General features: G+C 41.6%; 2 protein-coding genes across 3 annotated transcripts in view; both read left to right on the top strand.

Moving 5' to 3' along the window:
• The first annotated feature begins 1,396 nt into the window (after positions 1-1,396).
• Positions 1,397-3,100, top strand: LOC109868741 (transmembrane protein 217). The gene is made up of 2 exons (XM_020458477.2): positions 1,397-1,555; positions 2,077-3,100. The coding sequence occupies exon 2, from the start codon at positions 2,367-2,369 to the stop codon at positions 2,931-2,933; it is 567 nt and encodes a 188-aa protein (XP_020314066.1). The 5' UTR covers positions 1,397-1,555; positions 2,077-2,366; the 3' UTR covers positions 2,934-3,100.
• Positions 3,101-5,042: 1,942 nt separating this feature from the next.
• The window catches only part of chd1 (chromodomain helicase DNA binding protein 1), a 37,847-nt gene continuing 21,834 nt past the window's right edge, over positions 5,043-21,055 (top strand). Inside the window, exons 1-15 of one of the 2 annotated variants that reach the window (XM_020457246.2) lie at positions 5,043-5,390; positions 6,691-6,753; positions 6,913-7,047; positions 13,284-13,467; positions 13,858-13,962; positions 14,228-14,280; positions 14,378-14,524; positions 15,091-15,365; positions 16,109-16,334; positions 16,502-16,602; positions 16,796-16,974; positions 17,578-17,702; positions 18,061-18,277; positions 19,754-19,843; positions 20,501-20,691. In XM_020457246.2, coding sequence (XP_020312835.2) covers positions 6,995-7,047; positions 13,284-13,467; positions 13,858-13,962; positions 14,228-14,280; positions 14,378-14,524; positions 15,091-15,365; positions 16,109-16,334; positions 16,502-16,602; positions 16,796-16,974; positions 17,578-17,702; positions 18,061-18,277; positions 19,754-19,843; positions 20,501-20,691 — 1,946 coding nt within the window. In that variant the 5' untranslated portion in view covers positions 5,043-5,390; positions 6,691-6,753; positions 6,913-6,994. The remainder of the gene's footprint in view (positions 5,391-6,690; positions 6,754-6,912; positions 7,048-13,283; positions 13,468-13,857; positions 13,963-14,227; positions 14,281-14,377; positions 14,525-15,090; positions 15,366-16,108; positions 16,335-16,501; positions 16,603-16,795; positions 16,975-17,577; positions 17,703-18,060; positions 18,278-19,753; positions 19,844-20,500; positions 20,692-21,055) is intronic. The other variant, XM_031802555.1, reaches the window with a different exon arrangement.

Genomic DNA, 21,055 nt, shown 5'->3' with positions numbered 1-21,055 from the left:
CTATTGTTTGTTTTTCAACAGAATAATGTCCCAAAACACACCTCCAGGCTGTGTAAGGGCTATTTGACCAAGAAGGAGAGTGATGGAGTGCTGCATGAGATGACCTGGCCTCCACAATCAACCGACCTCAACACAATTGAGATTGTTTGGGATGAGTTGGACCGCAGAGTGAAGGAAAAGCAGCCAAAAAGTGCTCAGCATATGTGGGAACTCCTTCAAGACTGTTGGAAAAGCATTCCAGGTGAAGCTGGTTGAGAGAATGCCAAGAGTGTGCAAAGCTGTCATCAAGGCAAAGGGTGGCTACTTTGAAGAATCTACAATCTAAAATGTATTTTGATTTGTTTAACACTTTTTTGGTTACTACATGATTGCATATGTGCTATTTCATAGTTTTGTTTTTACTATGTAGAAAATAGTAAAAAAATAAATAAAAAGAACAACCCTTGAATGAGTAGGTGTGTCCAAACTTTTGACTGGTAACTGTATATAAAAACATTATTTGATATAACATTTCATTTGGACTTGTATTTGCCCATAGGAACACATTGAATAACAGATTCATACATGGAAAAACAGTCAAACATTTAATCAAAAGGTAGATATAAGAAAGCTCACGTTACCTTCAGACCAGTCCTGTGACACTGGTAGGGGCTGTAGAGCAAAACGGAGAACACTGTGTCCGTGAGAGTCTCATCTTTCCATAGAGGGGTCATATTAGTTTGAAGGCCAAGATGCCAGTGGTGTAAAGTACCCTAAGTAAAAAATACTTGAAAATACTACTTGAGTAGTGTTTTGGGGTATCTGTACTTTACTATTTCTATTTTTGACAACTTTGATACTTAAGTATATTTTAGCAATTACATTTACTTTTGATAATTAAGTATATTTAAAACCAAATACTGTTAGACTTTTACTCAAGTAGGATTTTACTGGGTGACTTTCACTTTTAATTGAGTCATTTTCTATTAAGGTATCTTTACTTTTACTCAAGTAGGAACAAGTACTATTGGGTACTTGTTCCACCACTGTCGGACGCTACAGAAGTTTTCGTGAGAAGACCGATTTTCGAGACGTATCCTGGTCTGCCAAACACCGTTGTAGCTCTGCCACGATCCATCGCAGATCGGAAAGGTCAACATTGAAGGCAATGGTGGATTGCATGCAGAAAAATAGATACATTTTACAGACAGATTTTGATGGGGATTTTTTAAAATGTATATATTGTATTTATTATGCCTCAAGCGGAGAAAGAGTTGTAATATGTTGTATTAATTGTTTTTATTTATTTTTGCTCAGCTCATGAGACCGTGAGGCCATGATAAAGAATTGTAATATGTTGTATTTATTTATTTATTTTTGCCGTGAGGCCAAAGGCCTAATGTTGAGTCGTGCGCGCGCGGCTTCACTAGGGGGTTTCAACGGTTGCTGGCCTCGCTCATCACCTGGACAACTGATGAACACGTTAATTGCTCTACTAACTAGCAATTTTTTTGTGTGAAAAAATAACAAGGTGTGAATACAAAGTGCCCAATTCCAACAAATGTCCCGCCAGCAAGTGAGTCGAGCCACACAGCTAATATTTATGGTTGTGAAAAATATATATATTTTCGCGTCACCTTTGTTAGAAAGCAGTGTATATATATCGACTGATGTAACATTAGAAACGAACTTATTATTAACGTTAAATTAGCTAATGTTACTGTAGTTAACGTTAGCTGGGCCTGGGCTGTTTGTGATTTTTTCTAAATGTTTCTGTTGACGTTGACACATTCATCACATATTTTCATACAGTTGGATTAAATATTGGTCTCTATGTGTTATCAGATAGCCAGCTAACATTACAGACCGTTTTCAATTTAATAACAGACAGGCCTTTCTTACACACAGTCATCCTCATTGACAGCTTATTTCTCTCCCAGCAGTTTTCAGTGACAGTTTTATCCTGTAGCTACTGTTACCTGACCTATGTTTGGTGTCAGTGTGAGATCAGTTTTATTGCAATAATAATCTATTATCATACCAGTCTCCAATATTTTGCTTTCAAACATAATGCAGTCTTCTGATTCTTCCCTTCAGGTGCTGTTGTGGATTTCCCTCTCTTCCAGGAGTGAACAGATTGTTCTGCATAGTCTCAGCCGTCCACTGTGAATATTAAGCGAGAAGAGTTCTGACCTCTTTCAGTGAGACATTGTGATGGAATGATAACAAATCTGACTGACGCCTCGCCGCTGTGTTTTTAAATATTTATTTTCCAATTCTGCCTCTCAACCACTACAACTCCTTTACCCTTTCACCATCTGTCTCCTTGTTTTCATCTATTCTCTCCATCTCACTCTCCTCTGTCCCATTGGACTGTGATTGTCACCATGAAGCTACTTCTGTCTTCAGGCCTGTGTGGCATGACCCCTTACCAGGGCTCCATAGTAGGAGGACTCTATTTTTTGATGGTGGGCGTCATGCAAATGGTCTTTGAGTTTGGCCATCTGCGCACAGCCAAGGAGAGCACAAACAACTTCACAGGCTCCCAGCTTCTGCCCCAGGTGTGCTTCGGTTACTACTACTCTCTGCTTATCCTGGGTGGCATCACTCTACTGCTGACCCTGTGCATGCTCGGAGCAGTTTGGGCCCACCAGCATGTGGGCATCCTGGGCTTTGCAGTCTGGCTGACGCTGTACGACGTGATTCTGTTGTTGGTCACTTGCCTGCTCCAGAGGCAGATGCAGGCACTGGGCTTGGAGCTGAGTGTACTGGAGTGGTACGGCGTGATATGCAGGGTCATGGGAGACCCCTTCTGGCTGGCCCTTGTAATCACACACGGTTTGGAAGTGCAGATTGAGAGGCATCGGCTTGGGACACGACAACGCAAAGGCGGGATTCCAAAGGAGGGGACACAGCTCAAACTGAAATTTAAGGCCTTTGACAGTAGTGTTTGAAATAGAGACCCTAATAGACACCGGTATGTAAACATGACCAACTGACGTGTTACAGTGCTTCCAGATGCTGGTTTATATTTCAGTCTTAATTAACGTAATTTATTATTTTTGTTTCTCACAGGTCTCTTCAGATACGAAAATAAAAACGTTTTTGGATTTTTACTTACACGCAGAAAGTATAATATGAGTATTTTTAACGTTGTTTTTTTTTGTTTTACTTTGATGTTCTCTGTGTTACGTATGTTTCCTCCAAATCTAAAATTATACCGTTTTTCATTGCAATAATGCGTCTGTTCAGTCATTAAAGTTTACTGTTTACTTTTTGTTTTGATTACATAATGATTACTCAGTAAAAATAATTTGTAGCTTCTTCTAGCGTAAAAGAATAATCGAACATATGGCTACCACTGGTCAAGTAAATATATGTTTATGGTATTTTATCGCCCAAATGTGTTAAAGGTACTGTGTTCAGAAACCCAAGCAGACATTTTTGGAAATTCAACAACATCTCTGCATACTTCCCTTTGAAAAGAGAACTGCTTTATTCATAAAAGCATTAGCTTCATGTTGATGTATTTGCATTACAAAAATGTAGCATTAAAACTCAACTTAATGTCTTGGAGGCCATTGTAGCACTGAGCTGCTTTGTGTGTGGGGCTTAACTCCCTGGTTCAATCAACCTACATCTGTGTACACTTCAAATATGGAAACTCTAGTCAATGCCAAAGTTCAGTGAATGTATTACCAATTCCCCAAAAGTACCAGACCTACCTGTTACTCCATATTGATGACTAGAACATGAAAGTAATTCAAAACTAAATGGACTTTCTAAAGATTCCCCCAGAGGGCAATACACAAAAGCCGCTACAGATATCCAACTAAAGGGGAGCTGAGGGAGCACTAAGAAATCTAGGTCATGTCACATGACCTGTTGTCTGAATAACAATAGTGGATGGAGGCCCCAAGATAATATGCCCCACAGTTGTGCTGATCATCTTTGTTCGTTCATTTTCCTCTATCGTTTTAGTTACCGCCAGACCTAAATTAGGTTTGACAGCCATTGGGCCTAGCCTTTTGGTCCTTTACGTCCGTATAGAAGCACACCAGTTGTATTACCACTAGTGATGGGAGGGGGGGGGGGTTCAATACAGTTACATATCGTGATATTATTTTTGACGATATATCGTAATCGCTATGACAATATCCCAAGACTCATTTTGCACTAGTTGGTACCTAGACCAAAACTCCAGTATTTTTCCTTCATAGCTTGTTCTCCATCTTCTTTTTAAATAGGGAGTCAATTTGTTTTCAGCACTTTTATTTCCATGACTGATCAAAACTTGTTTTATCATGGCACTCTTTTGTCCCTCTGCAGCAGACATGGTGAGCAATATGTTTGGACCATGGAATCGCAATAAAATCACTGTATTGAATCGCAATACATATAGAATCGTGAGAATCACAAAACATATCGTATCTGCACCGAAGTATCGTGATAATATCGTAACGTGAGGTCCCTGGCAACCCCCCCCCCCCCTAATAACCACCACAGTTGAATTTTTACCACCTATCTCATGTTACTCTGCTAGATATCCCTGACCATAACCTGTTGAAATCGGCACTCTTTTAAATTCCATAACCATTCAATATGTAGAAAATTGTACTTTTTGCTGTTAAATTGTTAGTTTGCATTTGTCATTTTTATTGAGATTCAGGAGGCTTGATTTACCAAATAATATATTTTTCCTCTGGCAGAGGGAGTTCTAGAAACAGTTACATCATCTACATAAAAAATGTGGTGATGAGGACCATTATAAGAGATGTAGACGGTCATTTTATGTATTTGTCCAAATAGATAAATTGGGATTCAATTATTTGAAGCAGGTTAATGCTTGGTTGAAGCAAGCATTGCAGTGAATGGTGTCAAAATAACCAGCACTCAACCCAATGCTATTTAATTCTCACGTGGACTACTAGCTACCTCTGTTTTATAATTACAACTATATTTCACATAATAGGTCGACGACTACCATCACCTTTCGTCTGTTGTAGTTTGCAGTTGTAAGAGACTGCAAAAAACATCGTCGTTACGTCACTACCCGGGGTTTCCACACTCAACATCGCTAATGTTACAGAGTGAACTCGACGGCGTCATGGCGGAGACCGGCTGTAGTAGGACCCGCAGCTGAAATGTTATCTACAATCGCTGTCAATTAAATCATATATTGTTTCGAATTCAAAACGGAAAATTAAAAGTGAAACATATTTTTACACTTCTGGAGGAAGAAATCAAGAAACTTGGCTCGAATTCTAGTAAGATCCGTTGGGGCTGCTCACCCCGGCCCGGGAGCTAGCTAGCTGTCTTTAGCTGCTAGTTCGCTAGCCAAAGAAAATAAGAAAAAAGGACCACTGAAGTCGGACGGCAGAATCAGACTGGCAGTTCGCCGTAGCTTCAAGGTAGCCTAAAATACTAAACAAACCCCGATAAATTTTTTTTTTTTAGGCATTTATATGGTGTTATTGCTTAGTTTAGTTAAATAACTCCATAGTAAGCAAGGAGCCTGTCACCTAGCTAGATTTTTGGGAAGTAAGCGACCTGATAAACACTCTTGTTAGCTATTAGCAACGAGGGAGCTAGCTTGGGAGTGCGGGAAAAGGGTGATTATAAAACGTGATGAGTATGTGAATGTGTTTGAGGTCATGGGAATTTGCATATATTGATTAGAGCACTGTTAGAAACAATGGTACAATCACAATTGGCTACAAGTTTTATGTAAAAAACCTACCTAACACTTTCCCCATGACCTGGTTTGTTAGATTAGCTAGCTTGTCAGCTAAGCTACAGTACCTAGCTAGTTTGTTTGCTAAAATGTGACTGTTAAGCTAGCTAGTAAGCTAACTAGGTCATTCAGATGTCCACATATGAAAAAAATAAAGGATAACTGGGTAAATAATTGCCACAAGTGGAAAATATTTTGTTAAACGTCCATAACTTACTATTGTTAGCTAAATATTGTTTCACGTGGCTTAAGGTTAGTTGCTTTTTCCTCTTTCAAGGCCAGTGTGCTCGCTAGTTAGTGGTCTTGAGTTCAGTTTACTGTTTAGCTAGAACATCAGCTAGCAACTAGCTAGGTTAGCAAACAACTTTTCAGAGCTAGAGGGGAAAAAATATGGATTTAAATCTAGTACGCTTATAGACGTATTGCTATATATTAGTTTATAGCTGGGCAGTTAGCATCAGTGTAATTCCGCCAAAAGCTAGCAGCTGAAATTATGCGCTTAATGCTAAACATCTCAGAAATAAATCTGTCTTCTGCACACAGCCCGAGCTTGGTTTGCCATTGCTAGTTTACTGGCTTGCTGCGCAACTCTGTTTTGTCGATGTATGCGAGAGAAGAATACTGTAGGCGTGGTACTATCTTGCTTCGGGCCTCCTGCGAAAGAGATCTGGAGTGCGGCGCATTGTCCAGGACAGTGCGCGAAACTCACATGCTGTGCAGGCCTCACAACAGGCCTGTGCGGTCGGAAAAGCGCTGGCTTGGTAACTTACCGCTATCGTTTGCATTCAGACGTAGGAAGCTAGCTAATGTGACAGGGATGAAAACAAAACAGCAAGCTTTATGTGTTAGCTAATTTGCTCTATAGTTCAATGTAGCTAGCTACTAACTAGCTAACGTCATGTAAGGCTAAACAAGTTTAGAATAGCTAGATGGCTATAAACAACACACCGGGTTTATAGAAAACTGTTTTCTTGTAGCTATCTTACATGGGAAGCAGTGCAGGGCAAACAGTCACAAGGAAGCAGTCAAACCATAATCAGGTAACGTTTATATTAATTTAAGGATAAAACATTGAATGGGTTTGTTTAGCAAATTACTTGTTTCTCAGTTTGTACAAGGTTATGAATCTAGAACGTTGTGTACACTGAATGTACATACTTCAAAATTGTATTTTATTTTTGTGGCTTTTGATTTTACAGGTGAACTGCATACAACACGTAAACCAGGGCAGCTTGGATTATAACATTTTCTCAGAAGCTCATATATCTGGGACTCTAAGAGATGGCTGGAAGAAGTGAAGACGAGGGTGTGAGCAACAGCAGTGGAGAGTCAAGGTAATGTGTCTCCATCTGTTTGGGGAATATGACAGTGATGTGACCACCAACTGGTCCAGGGTGTATTCATTAGTGCAAACCATAGCTAAACAATTTGCAATGGAAACAAAAGTTTCTTATTGGACACGTTCAGGTAGATCTGAGTCCCAGTCCCATTTCAGCCCGCTTGCTTCTGTTTGGTTCCTAGAGAATAGAGAACATCCCTTGTTTGATCTTCATTGAGGACAAACTTTTACATTGGAGCTTGCTAACTGATGATTATGTGTTTGCGCGTTTAATATATATATATATATATATATAACAACAACAATTTCAAAGATTTTACTGAGTTACAGTTCAAATAAGGAAATCAAGAAAATAGGTTCCATTCTATGGATTTCGCATGACTGGGCACGGGCGCAGTCAGGGGTGGGCCTGGGAGGGCATAGGATCTTTTTATTTCAGCTCACGTAACATGGGAGCAACACTACATGTTGCGTTTTATATTTTTATTCTGTATATATACTGGATGCAAAGGTGTGTGTGTGTGTGTGGACTAGCCGATATGTTGATGACAAGTTAGCGACAAAACAATCACTCTACTGGATGCTCCAAGTGAATAAGCAAGTGGTTTCGTATCTTTGTTGAAATGAACATAACATGAGACCACTGTGTTCTTATAGATAATACCTGGAAGATGGCAAACCATAGTTGTGTTGTTTGTCATTTTTAATGCTGGCACTATATTACATTTTAAATTTAACCATTAGGGTTAGGCAAGTTTGACCAGGCAAGTCAATTAAGAACAATTTCTTATTTATAATGAGGGCAAATGCCTCCTGTGGGGACGGGGGCTGGGTTAAAAACAATGCAAGACAAATCGGATAACACAGATAAGACATTGGCAAAAGCACAAATACAACAGTAAACAGTTTGTGTGTGTGTGACGTAAAACAACATGCTTCCTTATGACATAGCTCTTTGAGTCGTCATGCTTTTCTTGTTTCACATTGTCAGTGTCAATCCATTGGCTACCACTGTCTTCTAATGAATGTTTTTCTGTTTTGTTGTGATATCTCACACCCGGATGTTTGTTGAGTTTTACTGCACGACGCAGTCACTAAAGCCAAAGTAATGAAGAAATATTTGATAGGATTTATATACACTACTAAACCAAAATAAACGCAACATTTAAAGTGTTGGTCCCATTTTTCATGAGCTGAAAAAAAGGTCCCAGGAATGTTCCATACGCTCAGAAATATTATTTCTCTCAAATGTTGTGCACAAATGAGTTACATCCCTGTTAGTGAGAATTTCTCTGTTGCCAAGATTATCCATCCACCTGACAGGCGTGGCATATCAAGAAGCTATTTAAACACCTTGATCATTACACAGGTGCACCTTGTGCTGGGGACGAGGCCATTCTAAAATGAGCAGTTTTGCCACAACACAATGTTCCAGATGTCTCAAGTTTTGAGGGAGCGTGCAATTGACATGGTGACTGCAAGAATGTCCACCAGAGCTGTTGCCAGAATTTTAACGTTAATTTCTCTACCATAAGTCGCCTCCAATGTTTTAGAGAATTTGTCAGTACGTCCAACCGACCTCACAACCGCACACCATGTGTATGGTGCCGTATGGGCGAGCGGTTTGCTGATGTCAATGTTGTGAACAGTGCCCTATGATGGGGATCTGGTATGGCATAAGCTTCGAACACAATTGCATTTTATTGATGTCAATTTGAATGCACTAATATACCGTGACGAGATCCTGAGGCCCATTGTCGTGCCATTCATCTGATGCAGTCACCTCATATTTCAGCATGATATTGCACAGCCCAATGTCGCAAGGATCTGTACAGAATTCCTGGAAGCTGAAAATGTCCCGGTTCTTCCATGGTCTTCATACTCACCAGACATGGGATGCTCTGGATCAACGTGTATGACCACGTGTTCCAGTTTCCGCCAATATTCACCGCATTTAATCATGGCAAGGTGACTGGGAATATGGCAGAATACAAACAGTGTAGTTATTCCCTCCGCAAGGCAATCAAACAGGCAAAATATAGTCACAATTCAAAGGATCAGACACGAGACATATGTGGCAGGGTCAACAGATAATCAATGACTACAAAAGGAAAACCAGCCATGACGCGGGCAAACACCTTCGCCCGCTTTGAGGATAACACAGTGCCACCGACGCGGCCTGGTATCAAGGACTGTGGCCTCTCCTCCTCCGTGGCTGACGTGAGTAAGACATTTTAAGCACGTTAACCCTCGCAAGGCTGCCGGCCAAGACGGCATCCCAAGCCGCATCCTTAGCATGCACAGACTAGCTGGCGGGTGTGTTTACGGACATATTCAATCTCACCCTATCCCAGTCAGCTGTCCCCACATGCTTCAAGATGGCCACCATTGTTCCTTTACCCAAGAAAGCAAAGGGAACTGAACTAAGTGACTATCGCCCTGTAGCACTCACTTCTGTCGTCATGAAGTGCTTTGAGAGACTACTCAAGGATCATATATCACCTCTACCCTTGTCTGTCACCCTAGACCCACTTCAATTTGCTTGCTGCGCCAATAGGTCCACGGACAATGCAATCACCATCACACTGCCCTATCCCATCTGGAGAAGAGGAATACCTGTGTAAGAATGCTGTTCATTGACTATAGCTCAGCATTCAACTCCAAGCTCAACATTAAGCTCGAGGCCCTGGGTCTGAACCCCGCCCTGTGAAACTTGGTCCTGAACTTCCTGACAGCTGCCCCTAGGTGCTGAAGGTAGGAAACAACACCTACACTTCACTGATCCTCAACACGTGGGTCCAACAAGGGTGTGTGCTCAACCCCCTCTACTCCCTGTTCACCCATGACTGCGTGACCAAGAACGCCACCAACTCAATCATCAAGTTTGCAGACGACACAACAGTAGTAGGCTTGATTACCAACAATGACAAGACAGCCTACAGGGAGGAGGTAAGGGCTCTTGGAGTGGTGCCAGGAAAATAACCTCTCACTCAACATGGTCAAAACAAAGGAGATGATTGTGGACTTCAGGTAACAGCAGAGGGAACACCCCACTATCCACATCGACGGGACCGCAGTGGAGAAGGTGGAAAGTTTTAAGTTCCTCGGCATACACATCACTGACAAACTGAAATAGTCCACCCACACAGACAGTGTGGTGAAGGCGCAATAGTGCCTGTTCAGCCTCAGGAGGCTGAAGAAATGTGTCTTGGCACCTAAAACCCTCACAAACTTTTACAGGTGCACAATTGAGAGCATCCTGTCGGGCTATATCACTGACTGGTATGACAACTGCACCGCCTGCAACCACAGGGCTTTCCAGAGGGTGGTGCGGTCTGTCCAACGCATCACCAGGGGCATACTACCTGTCCTCCAGGACACCTACAGGACCCGATGTTACAGGAAGGCCAAAAAGATCATCAAGGACATCAATCACCTGAGCCACTACCTGTTCACCCTGCTATCATCCAGAAGGCATGCTCAGTACAGGTGCATCAAAGCTGGGACTGAAAACATCCATCTCAAGGCCATCAGACTGCTATAGCGGTCGACTGATTTAATTGGCTTGGCCGATTTCAAGTTTTCATAACAATCTGTAATCAGCATTTTTGGAGGTCGATTACATTGCAATCCAGCAAGGAGCCAAGGTAAGTTGCTAGCTAGCATTAAACTTATCTCATAAAAAAACAATCAATCTTAACATAATCACTAGTTAACTACACTTGGTTGATATTACTAGGTGAACTAGCTTGTCCTGCGTTGCATATAATCATTGCGGTGCTTGTTAATTTATCATCGAATCACAGCCTAGTTCGCCAAACGGGTGATGATTTAACAAAAGCTAATTCGGGGGAAAAAGCCCAATCGTTGCACCAATGTACCTAACCATGAACATCAATGCCTTTCTTTAAATCAACACACAAGTGTGTATATATATGTTTTAACTTGTATATTTAGTTCAAAGAAATGCATGTTAGCAGGCAATATTAACTAAGGAAATTGTGTTGCTTCTCTTGCGTTCAGTGCAAGCAGTGTCAGGGTATATGCAGCAGTTTGGGCTGCCTGGCTTGTGAACTGTGTGAAGATCATTTCTTCCTAACAAAGACCATAATTAAGTTGCCAGAATTTTACATAATTATGACATAACTTTGAAGGTTGTGCAATGTAACAGCAATATTTAGACTTAGGGTTAATATGGAATATGGAATGGTTCCATATTTCCCTGAAAGAATAAACGTGTTGTTTTCTAAATGATCGTTTCCGGATTTGACCATATTAATTAACTGTATTTCTGTGTGTTTATTATATTATAATTAAGTCTATGATTTGATAGAGCAGTCTGACTGAACGGAGGTAGACAGCAGCAGGCCCGTAAAGCATTCATTCAAACAGCACTTTCCTGCGTTTGCCAGCAGCACTTCGCAATGCTTGAAGCACAGATCTGTTTATGATTTCAAGCCTATCGACTCCCGAGATTAGGCTGGCAATACTATAGAGTCTATAAGAACATCCAATAGTCAAAGGTATATTAAATAGTCCTATGATAACTACAACCTAAAACTTCATAACTGGGAATATTGAAGACTTATGTTTAAAAGGAACCACCAGCTTTTATATGTTCTCATGTTCTGAGCAAGGAACTTAAACGGTAGCTTTTTTTACATGGCACATATTGCACTTTTACTTTCTTCTCCAACACTGTGTGTTTGCATTATTTAAATATGACATATTTATATATCTAAAATAAAAATCGGCCGATTTAAAATAAAACATTTTAAAAAATCGGTATCAGCTTTTTTTGGTCCTCCAATAATTGGTATTGGTGTTGAAATATCATAATCGGTTGACCCCTAGACTGTTAATTAGCCATCGCTAGCACATTAGAGGATGTTGCCTGTGTACATTGTCTTGAAATCACTGGCCACTTTAATAATGGAACACTAGCCACTTTAATAATGTTTACATATCTTGCTTTACTCATCTCTTATCTATATACTGTTTTCTATACTATTCTACTGTATCTTAGTCTGCCACTCTGACATTGCTCATCCATATATTTATATATTATTAATTCCATTCCTTTACTTAGATTTGTGTGTATTGGGTATATGTTGTGAAATTGTTAGTCTATTTTTTTTTTTATTGAACCTTAAATTAACTTGGAAAGTCAGTTAAGAACAAATTCTTATTTACAGTGACGGCCTGGCCAAACCCGGACAACACTGGGCCAAAAGGTTGGATAATGCTGCACTGTCGGAGTTAGAAACACGCTTTTCTCTACACCCGCAATAACATCTGCTAAACACGTGTATGTGACCAATAAAATTGGATTTGACTTCACACGGCCATTGAAGAGGAGTGGGGCAACATTCCACAGGTCACAATCAACAGCCTGATCAACTCTATGTGAAGGAGATGTGTCGCCCTTCATGGGGCAAATGGTGGTCATATCAGATACTGACTGGTTTTCTGATCCACTCCCCTACCCTTTTTAATTAAATATATATATATATATTTTTTTTATACATATCTGACCAACAGATGCATATCTGTATTGCCAGTCATGTGAAATCCATAGATTAATGCCAAATTCATTTATTTCAATTGACTGATTTTCTTATTTGAACTGTAACTCGGTGAAATCTTTGAAATTGTTGCATTTATATTTTTGTTCAGCACAGTATTGTTTTTGTTTACCAAAATATGGCATAGTGATTTATTTACATGTTCATGTAGATAGTACAGATATGTTGTGCATCACCATTAACATGTTATTTAGCTTGTACCTAGTCCTTACCAACGGCCTCCATACTCTAGTTTAGCCGTGTTGTTTGAAGAGCTGGAGCACCACATATGCTTTCTGTTGTTGTTTTGAGGCAGAGTGAGATATGCACATTCGCACGCAGGAGGGAATGTGTGCTCACAACTGACTCATCTAAAATGAAACCTTTTTAGACATGGCTCTAGGATTTCCTAAGAGTTCTGTGTGTTTAGTTATCAGTGCTAGACTTGGGCAGGAACACACCTAGATTTTTCTACTGCTTAAGTACGAGCACCTCTTAGAAGGCGCACATTAAAGAAATGTAAAAAAACATTGCAGAGTTCTGGCACCTAAATGTAAATGGTACCGGCACCCAAAATGACTACAGAGTCCAGACACCTATTTCAGTCCACTTCAAGTATAGGTTATTGTGTTGATCTTAGTCTAAGAAATCATTTGTTTGCTTGCAGCAACTCGGACGATGAGTCCGGGTCGGGCTCTGGATCGGGCTCCAGCTCTAGTTCCAGTTCCAGTAGCAGCTCAGGAAGCGGCTCAGGAAGCGGCTCAGACTCCGGCAGCCAGTCCGATTCCGACTCTGGGAAATCCAAGGAGAAGAACGAACCAGAAAACAAAGCCAAGATCGACGGAGCCGAGGTAGGAACACCGACATTCAGCTAAAACTATGTGAAATGTAATTTTGAGATTGATTCACTGTGGTTAGCACAAGATGATCTTGTCAGGTTGAAGTGAAAGAGTAGAGGTTGGATAGTTCAAACAAGATAAGAGATCTAATCAAAAGATATGAGTTCTGGGGCTGTATGTGTCAAGCATCTCAGAGTAAAAGAGCTGATTCCGTATCAAGTCTCTCCTTACCATGTCACATTATTCATTGCAATCTAAAAGGCTACATTGAACCTAAATCAGACCATTGATACATACGACCCTGGTCAACAGCCCCATTTTGTATTTCTGTTGAACAAGAACTGTGTTGTCCACGGGGGAACTGTACTTGACTTGTAGCTGACGCTCCTATCTTTATCTCAGTTCTGGAAGTCCAACCCCAGTATTCTAGCAGTTCAAAGGTCAGCTATGCTCAGGAAACAGCAACTCCAGCAGCAACAACAACAGAGCTCTTCAAACAGTGGATCGGTGGGTGGCGTTATTAATCATTCTAATTCCATCGTTATTCAAAGTGTGTTCTAAGGCTCAAATTCAGTGAAGACGGGAGATTTTCAATCTTAAAAATTTGAATAACATTTCACTCAGATTTATAGCCTGGTGTTTGGTGGTAGTTAGTTCTGTCATTCATTGATTTGGTGATATATGTTATAACTCACAACATTACACCCAGGTAGGCTAGAAAATATTATTTGGGACTTCTTTTCCAATATGTTTTCCATTTGATGTTTTTTAGGATTCGTCGAGCAGTGAGGATTCAGATGACGACTCGAGTGGAAAGAGAAGAAAGTGAGTTGTACTCCCTGACACCGTTCAGTAGTGATATCAAACACACTTACTGTGGGCTATACTGTGGGCTATACTGTTGGTATAATGCTCCCTCTAGATCGGGTTCTGGATCGTCCTCCGGGTCTGGATCAGGTTCTGGAAGTGGTTCCGGTTCTGATTCGTCAGCACAGGAACAGGAGCACAGTGAAGAGTCGGATGATTACGAGCCCAGTCACAAAGTCAAAAGCAGGAAGCTTCCAACCAAGTAAGAGTTTTTTTTCCTCCCTCGAAAGCTGTTGTATGCCAACAGATTACTATTTATCTCATCGAGACTCCTAATTTTTGCCCTTTCACTGTGGAAATAGTTCATTTCCAAAGTTTATACCTATTAGGTCCATTGATCCCATAGATCAGTTTGGTTTTAGCCCCAGTATCAGCATGGTAACAGTTTCTGGATCCAAACCAATCCTTTTAGAATGGATGCTCAGCCACCACAATTCATCAATTGACGGTCAATGCACTCTGGCTATAAAGATGTGCTGTATTGTTGAGGCAGCTAGCACGTAAGCAGTTCACTGCACCTTTTACACCTGCTGTAATCTGTGTATGTGATAAATATAATTTGATTTGAAGATCAAATTACCTTTAAGGGTCAAGGAGAGGAAACACCCTTTCAGTCATGGACTAGAACTCTCAAGAGAATGACATTTCTGCTCATATGTTGGGTCCATATGTTGCAGCACCACTGTCTGGTACTTTGCAACTCTCCTGTTCTCAAAGCAGTTGTCCAGAACTCACCGTAACGTGTCTGTCTGCTCTCTCTCCCTTCAGGGCCAACGCCAGAAACGGCAAGAAGAGCAATGTGCAGAGGAAAAAGCCCTCTGCGGGCTCATCCTCGGACGACGACTACGACGGCAAGAAGTCGTCGTCGAACCAGGGGCCCAGGCGCCAGGCCACGCAGAACGTCAGCTACAAGGAGGACGAGGAGCAGAAGACTGACTCTGACGACCTGGTGGAGGTGTGCGGGGAGGATGTGCCTCCGCCGGACGAGGATGAGTTTGAGACCCTGGAGCGTGTGATGGAGACGCGGATAGGGAGGAGAGGAGGTAAAGGGGAAAAACCAGAAGAGTCAGTGTACCCATTCAACTAAGTTGATAGTTGCCATGACGCCCTGGTAGCAACCTAGACTGAGGTCTTGTACTTTTTTACATATTTAGTTAATTAGTGTTCTTTTCATTGTTTTGTATCTTTTTTTATTGAGTTTTTGCATGTATCTGGTGTTTTTGAGCCACGGATTTGCAGATTGACTAATCGGTCAACTCTTTGTCTTGGCTGGCTAGGTAGAACATGTTTTTGTTTAGAAAATGCATCTGGACAGAGTACCTGAGTACCTGCTTTTTTAAATTTCATCTGGCTGCTTGTAGCGTGAGAGGAACGGGAGAAAGTGGTGAGGCAGAGTGCTCGTAGTGAGGATGACTGGCTACTACTCTGAGCTTTGTGTGCTGAGCTTTCTGGCGCTCAGAGCTGCTGAGGCATCCCTCAAGTGGGTGCATCAGAGTGGAAGAGAAGTCCAGTGACTATAAGACTCAGGCTGGTACCCAGACTTGCCCTGTGCCAGATCATCAGAGTAATTTACTATCCTCTGACCTGCTCCCTACGCTGACACCATGAACTAACCCTCTTCACCTGCAGAGGATGCAGCTTTCAAAGACATGGTCTCTTTTAGTTGACCTGACCTGGCATGATATATTGCTTGCTTGTTTTGTTAGTTAGTTTTTCGTTTTGAGATTTTTTATAAATTATTATTATTTCCATACTAAACACCGGTTGTTCTTTTTTTTTTTCACAGCGACTGGAGGCACTACCACGGTGTACGCAGTGGAGGCGGACGGAGACCCCAACGCCAACTTCAACCCCAACAAGGAGGCGGGCGAGCAGCAGTACCTGTTCAAGTGGAAAGGCTGGTCCCATATCCACAACACCTGGGAGACGGAGGAGACGCTGAAGCTGCAGAACGTCAAGGGCATGAAGAAACTAGACAACTTCAAGAAGAAGGAATCGGACAAGAAGAAATGGTAAGATAATTCATCCTTGAGGGGAATTTGGTTTGTCAATCAGTCAAAAAGATAAACTAAATATTACAAAACAGATGTGTACATTTCAATTGTAATGTGGCCTTGGCTATTGGTTGGAAGAGCTGTTTTTGAGTTCCAGGTTTTTTCACTATGTTTTCCTTCTCCAGGATAAAATGTTCTTCACCAGAGGATGTGGAATACTTCAACTGTCAACAGGAACTCATGGACGACTTACACTCACAATATCAGCTGGTGGAGAGGATAATTGGTGAGATGTCCTATTGTTTATGGTTTGGGGCTAGGACATAGGATTGAGATGTATAGGGCAGACTACACTACTTTATGCAGAGTCAGTCTTGTGATAGTTCTATAAATAACATTCTTAAAGTATTGCCTAAACAGTTTTGTTTTGATCTGGAATTGCGCCCTTTTAACGTGTATTCTGTTTTAATGTCACCCAGGGCATTCAAATCAGAAGTCGGCGGCCGGTTTTCCGGACTACCTGTGCAAGTGGCAGGGCCTGTCGTACTCAGAGTGCAGCTGGGAGGACGGAGCCCTCATCTCCAGAAAGTACCAGAAGAGCATAGATGACTATATGCGCAGAAACCAGTCCAAGACCATTCCCTCCAGAGACTGCAAGGTAAAGTGTAGGGTGATATTGCCTCTAGACCAGGTATAGGCGACTATATTCAGTCGGAGCGGATGTTCGGGGGCTGGAACATAACTATAATAATTTCTACACTGCAAATTGACCACAACTAAGCCTCAAAATAAATTGTACTTAGAAGAAAACAATTTCATACACAGGAGATAATCAGTTGTTCTTAACGGACTAGGTAAATAAAAGACACAATCTCGTATATATATATTTTGGTCTGTTCTTGAGTACGATTTCCTTTTAGCCTAATTCCTGGTTATTTGTCTTTTATTTAACGTAACCCATTTCCTCCACTTAAAGCCCCTCGTGGTCTGTCCTTACGTAACACATTGGATTGGAGAGGGGAAGTCGGCAATGTTGTATTTTTTCTGTTTCCTATCCATTCCCTTTAAAAACTGAGGACCTGGCAAGGACCCAGTTGTAGAGATTTGGGATCGTTTTAGGAACCGGGAAGTAGTTTGAGTAGTTGACTTAGAGCGGTCATCCCTTTTTTGGGGGGAATGACAGAGAACTGGCGGACTCCGTTGCAATGACTTAATTTTGAACTTCAAACTCACTCACGCTCTCTCCTGTCTCCCCCGTCAGGTGTTGAAACAGAGGCCGAGATTTATTCCCATGAAGAAACAGCCATCCTATATCGGTGGAGAAGGACTGCAGCTCCGAGACTACCAGTTAGACAGCTTGAACTGGATGGCTCACTCATGGTGCAAGTACGTCATAGTCTTCTTGAGCTTCCGTTGTTGTTGTCACCATGGTTGTTGTATTCCAATTTTTTGCAGAATAATTTTCGTCGATTTTTATTTATTTATTGCTCAACTCAGCATTTGGGTGTTCCGTCATATTAAATATCACTGTTCGAAGCCCAGGCATCCTGAATTTTATTTCGATTTCACTTTTCACCATCTGAAACCAGACAATAAAATCACTTAGAATAACTTTACTGAAGATAAAAAATAAGGACCAATACATTTCTTTGTATCATTCTTTAAAAAAAAAGATTAGATATAGTTTGCATCATCCTGTCGGTGCTCCTAACACTTTTCTCACCATCCTCTCTTCTTTCCCCAGGGGGAACAGTTGCATCCTGGCAGATGAGATGGGCCTGGGAAAAACCATCCAGACCATCTCCTTCCTCAACTACCAGTTCCATGAACACCAGCTGTACGGACCATTCCTGCTGGTGGTGCCCCTGTCCACGCTCGTCTCCTGGCAGAGAGAGATCCAACTGTGGGCCCCGCTCATGAACGTGGTGGTCTACCTGGGTGACATTAGCAGCCGGGGCATGGTAGGCTACAGCCGTAGTGATGGATATGATGGATGACATGGTAGTTATGGATATGATGGATGACATGGTAGTTATGGGTATGATGGATGACATGGTAGTTATGGATATGATGGATGGCATGGTAGTTATGGGTATGATGGATGGCATGGTAGTTATGGATATGATGGATGACATGGTAGTTATGGATATGATGGATGACATGGTATCTTATGGATATGATGGATGACATGGTAGTTATGGATATGATGGATGACATGGTAGTTATGGATATGATGGATGACTTTGTAGTTATGGATATGATGGATGGCATGGTAGTTATGGGTATGATGGATGGCATGGTAGTTATGGATATGATGGGTGACATGGTAGTTATGGATATGATGGGTGACATGGTAGTTATGGATATGATGGGTGACATGGTAGTTATGGATATGATGGGTGACATGGTAGTTATGGATATGATGGGTGACATGGTAGTTATGGATACGATGGATGACATGGTAGTTATGGATACGATGGATGGCATGGTAGTTATGGATATGATCGATGGCATGGTAGGCTACAGCAGTAGTGATGGATATTCTAAGAATATTTTGAAGATAAATACACAACGGACAGGATGAGAGGACTAGAGTACCAATGGGCAGTAGCGAATTGAAAATAGGAGTTGGGTTTCAGTTCAACATATGTTCAGAATCTATGGAATGTCACTCCTGAACTCAGGGCAACGTGCCACGTTTTCATTGGTCTGTACATTGAGTTGGGGGCAGGATACTTGTTATTTGGCAATTGGGTAAGTTGTACTGCACGGACTTCTGATTGGTCAAACCCAGGCAATGGTGGGGGGGGGGGTTATAAATAGCATCCTGTTCCTTTGTTCGGGGGGGAAGCTGAGGACGAGGGACTGAACATCTACCTCCCAAGCATAACATATTGATTTGGCCTTCTCAAATAAACCAATTTTTTGCATCGGATTTGCATTGGAGTTTGTGTTATTGAGAATAGCATACATTTCTAACAATATGATAGATGAAATGATAGGCTACATCCTCAGTGATGGATATGATGGGGGTATACAATAATATTCCCCATTTAGATTATTTATGATTCAGAACAGATGAGGGTTTTTCAAACTGCTGATATTGCATAGGGGCTCCTGAGTGGTGCAGCGGGCTAAGACACTTTAATTAATTAATTAACCCGTATCACAACCAGCCGTGTTTGGGGGTCCCATAGGGCGGCACACAATTCGCCCAGCGTTGGCCGGTTTAGGGTTTGGCCGGGGTGGGCCGTCATTGTAAATAAGAAGATGTTATTAACTGACTTGATTAGTAAAATAAAGCTGAAATAATAGGGGTTTCTGGTTCTTGATATTTGAGGTGTGTTTTACTATGAAGTTACTATTTAAAGATTGAGACACCTTTTCTTGAGTTGAGGCTGCATTTAATTATGAATTCTTCCTTTGTTACTTTTTAGATCAGAACACATGAATGGATGCACGTTCAGAACAAGAGACTCAAGTTTAACATCCTGCTAACAACATATGAAATTCTCCTAAAAGATAAGGTAAGATCACGTTTCTTAGATCTTTGTGAGTTGAAAGATTTTTCTCTCGAAGAGCAAAAAAACGTAATTAATGATTTACACAATACTATCTGAGCTAAACTGCACACAGAGGACAAACTGGTATCCATGAGTTCATCTGACTCTGGGTCAGTAGATAAAGGGCCTCATCTGACTCTGGGTCAGTAGATAAAGGGCCTCATCTGACTCTGGGTCAGTAGATAAAGGGCCTCATCTGACTCTGGGTCAGTAGATAAAGGGCCCCACCTGACTCTGGGTCAGTAGATAAAGGGCCCCACCTGACTCTGGGTCAGTAGATAAAGGGCCCCACCTGACTCTGGGTCAGTAGATCAAGCGTTTCTTTGCCAAAATCATGAAGTATCCCTTTTAATGTTTTATAAATTTATTTGTATAACTAGGCAAGTCAGTTAAGAACAAATTCTTATTTTCAATGACGGCCTAGGAATAGTGGGTTAACTGCCTGTGCAGGGGCAGAACGACAGATTTGTACCATGTCAGCTCGGGGATTTGAACTTGAACTTGATTTACTTGTCAACATTAACATCGAAGACCCAACTCTGGTGTGGCCATCACCATGTGCTAACCCAGTGAGCCATTGGCACCACATTGTATAACTGCCACTTTGTGTCCACTATGCAGGGATTCCTGGGGAACGTGCCATGGGCCTTCATCGGCGTGGATGAGGCCCACCGGCTGAAGAACGACGACTCGCTCCTTTATAAGACCATGATGGACTTCAAGTCCAACCACCGGCTGCTCATCACCGGCACACCGCTGCAGAACTCACTCAAAGAGCTCTGGTCCCTGCTGCACTTCATCATGCCCGAAAAGTAGGTCACCTAGCCGGTGTGTATGTGGTGGGGGGGGGGGGGTGTTGTTGACTGTCCTATTTTGATTTAATTGTGTGTGTGTGTGTGTGAGAAGACTAGCTGTCCTATATGAGTTAACGGCTGCATATCCGATGGTGCTCGTTTAGTAGAGTTAGATCAAAGCTGAATCAATGTCTGTCTGAAAATATATCACACTGATCACAGTATTCTACATAACAGAACCGTGTATATAATAGCATAGTATAACGTTACTGGAGGACGACAACCACACAGCATTTTTATTTAATGTGGCCAAAACTCAACTGCAAACTGCACTTAGCAAAATACACTGGTATGCTATGCTACAGTTTTAACATCTGCTCTA

This window comes from Oncorhynchus kisutch, linkage group LG23, assembly GCF_002021735.2.
Source record: "Oncorhynchus kisutch isolate 150728-3 linkage group LG23, Okis_V2, whole genome shotgun sequence".
Lineage (NCBI taxonomy): Eukaryota > Metazoa > Chordata > Actinopteri > Salmoniformes > Salmonidae > Oncorhynchus > Oncorhynchus kisutch.
The sequence above is the reverse complement of the archived record's forward strand: the minus strand, read 5'-3'. Positions and strand labels throughout refer to the sequence as shown.